At 50.6% G+C, this 7,253-nt stretch overlaps 2 protein-coding genes across 2 annotated transcripts in view; one reads left to right on the plus strand and one right to left on the minus strand.

Annotated features, from left to right (window-relative positions):
- The first annotated feature begins 76 nt into the window (after window positions 1-76).
- On the plus strand, window positions 77-2,173 carry ERG28 (ergosterol biosynthesis 28 homolog). Its single transcript, XM_035902079.1, has 3 exons — window positions 77-192; window positions 1,441-1,559; window positions 1,729-2,173. The coding sequence occupies exons 1-3, from the start codon at window positions 77-79 to the stop codon at window positions 1,806-1,808; spliced, it is 315 nt and encodes a 104-aa protein (XP_035757972.1). The 3' UTR covers window positions 1,809-2,173.
- A 2,189-nt stretch (window positions 2,174-4,362) lies between these two features.
- The window catches only part of FLVCR2 (FLVCR heme transporter 2), a 38,132-nt gene continuing 35,241 nt past the window's right edge, over window positions 4,363-7,253 (minus strand). The window contains exon 11 of the mRNA XM_035902089.1: window positions 4,363-4,753. Coding sequence (XP_035757982.1) covers window positions 4,697-4,753 — 57 coding nt within the window. The 3' untranslated portion in view covers window positions 4,363-4,696. The remainder of the gene's footprint in view (window positions 4,754-7,253) is intronic.

Below are 7,253 nucleotides of genomic sequence, written 5' to 3' on the forward strand. Positions count from 1 at the left end.
GGGAGCCGCCTGCTGCACCGGCGTGCGCCTCCCCGGCGGGGGTGGGGGGTGCCCAGCGGGGCTGTGCGGGGTCTCCATGTGCTCCCCCCTTCTTTGCGCAGTGAACGGGCTCCAGGCTCGGACCTTTGGCGTCTGGACCCTGCTGTCATCAGTGATCCGCTGTCTCTGCGCCATCGACATCCGCAATAGGACGTATGTAAAGGAGCACCGGAGAAATCCTTCGGTTTGCTTGCTAGTCACACCCTGAGCAGCTAGCTTAGAGGGCGGCGCGGAGGAGGTGGGGAATCAGAAGCTGTTCCTGAACCTTCTGTAGGGTCGGAAGCATTCCCCTGAAAAAGCTTAAATAGCAGTGCGGGCTGTGTGTGTTAACTGCTGCTCCCTTCTGCCTCTGTAGGGAGAGCCTGCGCATGCGAGTTCTGTTTCTTAGCTGAGGCAGAAGTTGGCAGGTTGAGAAGTTCTTATGTCCCAAATTTCTGAGCTCCAGCTTGGAAAGCATCTTCTGATGCCGTTGCTGTGCTGTTGACATTCAGCAATTGCAAATGCTGAGGTCTGGCTGATGCTCGGTGCTTCTTTTCCTATGACAGCCCAGCTAAAGACTGTGGCAGGTTGAGAGGCCCCTTGCAGTGGCCTTAACCCGCTGCCTTCTTCCATACACCCTTACGAGGGGCTGAGGACAGGGCCTGAGGCGCAGCCTGATGCTGTGCTGGGAGGCAGGCCGTTTGTCCCTGTGAACAGAAGTATTTCTGAGAGGGATTTCCAAGCAGGCTGACCCTGGGTCTGTGCTAGACAAAGCCTGTGTTGGAGGTTGCTAGAACTCACTCTGTTGTCACCGCCTCCCCCAGTCCCATAGCAGAAGTCACCGTTCACCTGGCAGCGTGTCCCTGGATTGCCTAGGCTTGTCTGTGGTGGGGAGGTGCAGGGACTCAATTATTTGTTTTTAGGGGGTGGTGGCAATGCCAAGTACCATGAAGCCAGTTGTTTCCTAGAAGGATTTTTTTATCTTGCATCTCTTGGACCTGCTCTCTTTCCACAACTGTGGCCCCTAGAGGGTAGCAGAGCACAGTTGGGAAGGCTCGTTGGGTGATGCAGCCTGGAATCGGCCAAGTCCTGTTGCCCTAGCTCTCATCCAGTTCTCGCCCTCTTTTTTGTGTGCACACATGCTTCTCACTTCACCGGTGCCCTACCCTTGCTCTCCCCTCTTCCCCTGCCTTCAGGCCAGATAACGCCTGTGACTTTCAATGCACCATTGAACACACTGTCCTGTTCTCCTTTCAGTTGTTGCTCAGGGAGCTTTTGCACCTCACTAGGCAGGGGACAAGTGCCCTCTGTGCTGCCATAGTAAAGACAGGGCAGCATGCAGGTTTGCGTCTTTTCCACTCAGCTGTGCTCGTGCCCATGCTATGGGCTATATGATAACTACTTCTTTCTGCTCTCCAACAGCCTCTATTACATCACGCTCTTCACCTTCTTTTTGGCCCTTGTTCACTTCCTCTCTGAGGTCTTCATTTACCACACTGCAGCCTTGACAATTGGAGTTATGGCACCCCTCATGGTAGCAAGTAAGTAGAGCTCTGCATCGTCCCTCCGTAAACTGTCCTTGGAGCTACGACCCCCCAGAAAAACTCTCCATGGGGCTATGAGCTAAGGGCAGGGAGGGGATGGTGGGAACGGATGCCTCATTTCCTGTCCAGCATTTTCTACACAACTCATCCTATATCTCCATCACAGGTTTCTCTATCTTGGGGATGTTGATTGGGCTGCAGTACCTAGAAGTAGAAGCACTGTCACAGAACAAGAAGAAAAACTGAAGCTGAGGGCCCTGTGTAGGTCAGCGTTGTCTCCTGTCTTCACTGCCAGACTTCCACTAATACTCGGTTGAACTTCTCCAGGACACCAGTCCCACTGGTGAATCAATGTTGGACTCTGTCAATCATTCTTCATTACCAAGTGTTTTTTCTTGTCCAGGCAATGTTTCAACTGACTGATGTCAAAGACCAAGTCCCAGAGGAGTTTGTGTCAAAGCTTGCGGGGGGCAGTTGGTGACTGCCTCCCTGGAGGATAGCAGGGAATGTCTCAGGCGTGCCCAGTGCACTAAGGACTTCTATCCCAGTGTACCTGTGGGGAGGAGGTGTAGAGCTACCCGGGACTCACTGAACACTTCGGACCAGAAAGAGAGAACACGTGCTGCCCCTGGCACTGCTGTGTAATTTGCATGTGTGTGTTCTTTGGGGGCCATTTCTAATAAATGACAGAAAACTGCAGGGTGCTATGTCTTTCTTTCTGCTACACAGGAGCGGGTAGAGGATGTACAACTTCAGAGCAAACAGCAATTTCTACGGTAGCAGGACAAATCATCTCTCTTTACAGCAAACCCACCTTTCCCTGACTCCTTCCTACAAAGTTTCAGGTCTGACTGCTCACATCACACACATGCACAGAGAATTGTTGCAGCTCTCACTTCCAAAGCATACTGGTGACAGCAAACTGCATGCACCTGTGAGCAAGGACTGAGGCACCTTTGCAGTGAGCTATAACTAGAGAAGACAGCGAAAACAGGAGCAGGTTGCTTAGACCTAGATGCAATAATGCCCAAAGCAGATGGGCAGTGCACAGAAGGTAGGAAGGAACCAGCAGGGTCTCCTGGCTGGGAAGGCGATGCATGTGCAGAAGAGCAGCACAACAGTAACACTGGGCAGAAAGATGATTTTTCCATTCTGCAAAACATTTCAGGCTATTAAAAGAGCCAGATGTAGACTGTTTCAGCCATTTAATATGAATGTGTCAGGTTTCATTGTACATTTCAAATGGTTTTATTTTATATAAAAACTGCTATTGAAAAGCCATTTTAGACCCCCATCCTCAATCCCAAACTATCAAAGATAGGACTTGACTTTTTTAATGCGTCAAAAGACTGTATAATTTCACCCAAAAGTGTTTTGTCAAAAATGGTATGTCAGAGAGGACTATTTTTATCCATTGCACCTGGTTGTGGTTTTTGGCCCGCCCTCCAAATGATACATGCATAACTGCATGGTTTAAGAAGTATAAGGACACCTGAGGTCTCCACCAGTGGAGGGTTGCTGGAAAGGAAGAAGAGACAGAAGGATCTACATTTGGGTTGAGAAGAGAAACAGCAGCATACAGAGGGGCAGTGTCTATGAGACACAAATGCTGGTAAGAGGGCTTCTTCTGTTCTCTGTTACAAAGTGAGAAGCTTCCACTCTGGAGCAAATCTGGACTCCCATCACACTCAAACCCCCTCTTTGTGGCTGCGAAGAGCAACACAGCCTTAGCTGGTTATCTCAATATAATACTTTACAAAAGTTTTTATGTAGTGTTGAAACATGCAAAAGGCACTTTATCATTAAGGAGGAAGACACAGTTATCAGCCCAGGGAGCTTGTGGTTTGACTCACTCCTGTTGCTAGTGTAGCAATGAGCTGGGCTTAGGCTGTAGCTTCAACATAAGCTGCAGAACTAGTCCTTGCCTCCAGGTAGAAGGAGGCATATTGCTATCTCTCAGTTACTCCTAATATATAGGAACATCAGGGCAACCTCTGAATTCTGAGCAGAGATTTATCCACAGACTAAGAGCGCTTCATCTGGGACAGTCACGTAATAAAACCAGAGCCAGCAGCGGCAGATGCACTGCTTTACACTTGCTGGTGATGTGCTGAGGCCTCTACCATCACCTGTGCAACATAGAGCATCACGGGCACCAAGGCAGAGCAATCCCTCTTCCCAAGAGCCAGCTGAAAGCTCCTCCAGGGCTGCTCACAGAGTAAGCATGGTCCAGCTTCTGCATTTCATGTCACAGCTTGCCTGTGAGAGGAGACAGCCATGTGCAGGGTGCCACCCTCATGTGCTCAGGGCTAGCTTGGAACCATGGCTTTTCTCAGCATGTGTGCTTTTTCTTTTCATAGAATCATAGAATCACTTTGGTTGGAAAAGACCTTTGAGATCATCGAGTCCAACCTTTAACCTAACCCTGACATCCCACCACTAAACCATGTCCCTAAGCACTTCATCTATCCTTTTAAAGACCTCCAGGGATGACGACTCTACCACCTCCCTGGGCAGCCCATTCCAGAGCCTGACAACCCTTTCGGTGAAGAAGTTTTTCCTAATGTCTAGCCTAAACCTGCCCTGGCACAGCTTCAAACCATTCCCCCTCGTCCTATCATCTGTTACCAGGGAGAAGAGGCCGACCCCCACCTCCCTACAGCCTCCTTTCAGGTAGTTGTAGAGGGCGATCAGGTCTCCCCTCAGCCTCCTCTTCTCCAGGCTGAACAACCCCAGTTCCCTCAGTCGCTCCTCATATGACTTGTGTTCCAGACCCCTCACCAGCTTGGTTGCTCTCCTCTGGACATGTTCCAGCAATGCAACATCTTTCCTGTAGTGAGGGGCCCAAAACTGAACACAGGCATACAGGGTGGGACAGGGAGAAAGCAGTGGGTTTTCCCAACTTTTCCTCCCAAGCAGCAAAGTCTCCAAAACAGCAAGATGCAGAGGTACAACTGAAGAGAGCAACTAACTCCCTTCTTGTTTTGCTCTTTCACACTCTCCACAAGCAGCTCACTGGGCTCCTGTCCTGAGGCTGCCCCCCCACCACGGTGTGCATGTAACAGGAGGATGGTGTAGGTGGCAAAGATGGGAACGAGGGGGGCTGCATCTCCCAGCTCTGCCACCCCTCCATTTCACAGCTTTGATTCCTCAAGGATTATGGGATCAGTGCAGGCTTCTGGCACCACTTTCTGCAAGTCAGAGAAAAACAGTATGGTTAGGATTCTGGGTGGCCAGACCCAGGCTTCAGAGAGACCAGATGGCCAGAGGCTGGCTAATTCGCAGCTCCCTGCTAGTGTACAGAAATCCCCAAAGAAGAATCCCCAGAGAGTGCACCTTGTTCCCTCCTCCTTCTCCAGACCCTTCTACTGCCCAGACAAGGGGCACTGGGGCAGCAGGGCAGAGCAAGGGTCCCACTCCCCTTAAGCTACTCGCAGTAGTCCTCAGACCACGGTTAATTCACTGAAGCTGTACAGGCCCAGGTATCAGCTCCACAGCCAGCTCACTGAAGGCATTTCACTCTGACACAAGATCAGCCTCGGAGCAGTAAAGCTGCAGGGCCAGTTCCCTGGGCAGGGGAAGGAACCGGGAACTCTCCCTTCGTGCCATGGGGCAGCGCAGTGTCTGTGCAATCACCAGAGAGAACCGTGTCCTGTGCACCCTCAGGAGGTTCAGCACAGCAACTTGCTCCTCTCTGTCCTTATCTGGCATGTCTGAGGGCCTCTTCAGCTCCAGGACAGATCGCTGGTTCCGCTCATCTTCAAATCTTTTCATCCCCACCCACTGTTCAGGGCTGGCACCCTCTGCCCTGCTTCTTCCCTGTCCCCAGCTTGGACTTATGGCTGGGATAATTCCACAGAGTGCTACAGATAAGGCCTTCTTCAAAGTTCATTACTTGTATCTTAAACAGCTGTAAGAAATAAGAGGCAAACATACACAAGTTTTTTTCTGCATAAATCCTATAGAAGAATTAGCCAGATTACTTGAACCCTCCTACACATTTCTTCCCTTAAGATGGAGGGAGCTGTAGAGTCATTTCCCAGAGGAAAAGCAAGAACAACTAAGACTGCTGCCTAATTACCACGCTATCCTGGGCTGCATGAAAGAGCCAAACTTGCACAAGTTCAGCCTTCCTGGGTGGAGGTTGATGAGCTCCTCTGCTGAGCCTTTCTAGGGTGTGTTAGGATTAGACCTGGGACTTCTCCTTCCCCCAGGGGATTTCTCCGCTTACAATGAGACACCCCAGTTGTCACTGATTCAGAAGAGAGCATGCAGACTTGTAAGGGGAAAGGTAGAGCCTCTCACAGCCTGGGATCCAAGTTAACTCACTGTGGGGCAAGACTGACATCTGAGGCAGGAGTCAGAGCTGCATGAGACAGAGTTTCACATCCCCAGTGCAGTTCAAGAGAAGTCCAGGCAGCATGGAAGCAAGAAAGATGAAACAGTTTCATTTTGAGTAGCCTCTTAGGCAAACTGCAGGTGAAAAGGTTTTACAGAGGTCAGCAGCAATATCCCAAAGCATAGTGAGATCAGGAAAGCTTCAGAGAGATGCCTGGAAGCAAAAGCCAAGAAGTGCAAAGAGGAAACTCCTACCAGCAGGAGGGGTAGGGGTGTGCATGAAGTACCGCCAGAGGTAGGAGTAAGGGGAAAAGCTGCATTTAGGCTTGGGAAACCCCACCAGCATGCATCATGGAAGCACTCAGGCAACTCTGAACCTGCTCCCCGGGCACCTCTGGGGTCTGAACACCACTCACCTGCTGTGGAGCTACAGGAACAGAGTTTAGGAGACCAGCCAGCCTGCAGGGCTCCACCACCTCGGGAAAGGCAAGCTGCTCTCACAGCTGGGAGTCAAAGTACTGGAAAAGGGGGTGCAGACAGCCTGCCCATGGCTTTGGGATAGGAGGAGAAAGCTGCTTGACACACAGTAAGCACAGAAAGGGGACTGGGTACCCAGAGAACAACTACTCTTACTGTTAAAGACTGAGGCAAACAAAGCATTAAGTACCCCAGCCTATTCCTCATTCTTTGTCACTATGTTTCACCCTACATCCAATAAAAGACATTGTTTATTGTCTTTTGTGACAGTAGCCAGATTAGTTCTAGCTGGGCTTTGGCCCTTCTAATTTTCTCCATGTGTAACATCACAACATCCTTGTAGTCTTCTTGAGTTGCCTAGCCCTTCTTCCAAAGGTCATAAACTCTCCCTTTTTTCCCTAAGTTCCAGCCAAAGCTCTCTCTTCAGCCAGGCTGGTGGTCTTCCCCGCTGGCTCATCCTTCAGCACATAGGGATGGCCTGCTCCTGTGCCACTAAGATTTCCTTCTTGTCCAGCCTTCCTGGACTCCTTTGCCCTTCAAGACTGCCTCCCCAGGGACTCTGTCAACCAGGCCCCTAAACAGGCCAAAGTCTGCCCTCCAGAAGTCCAGGGTGGCAGTTCTGCTGACCCCTGTCCTTACTCTCCAAGAACTGAAAACTCATTTGTGATCGCTATGCCCAAAATGGCCTCCAACCATCACATCACCCACAAGTCCTTCTCTGTTCACAAACAACAGGTCCAGTGGGACGCCTTCCCTAGTTGGCTCCCTCACCAGCTGTGTCAGGGAGTTGTCTTCCACACACTCAAGGAACCTCCTAGACCATTTCCTCTCTGCTGTACTGTATTTCTAGCAGACATCTGGTAAGTTGAAGTCCCC

This window comes from Egretta garzetta, unplaced genomic scaffold (assembly GCF_000687185.1).
Source record: "Egretta garzetta isolate BGI_Z169 unplaced genomic scaffold, ASM68718v1 scaffold79, whole genome shotgun sequence".
NCBI classification, from domain to species: domain Eukaryota; kingdom Metazoa; phylum Chordata; class Aves; order Pelecaniformes; family Ardeidae; genus Egretta; species Egretta garzetta.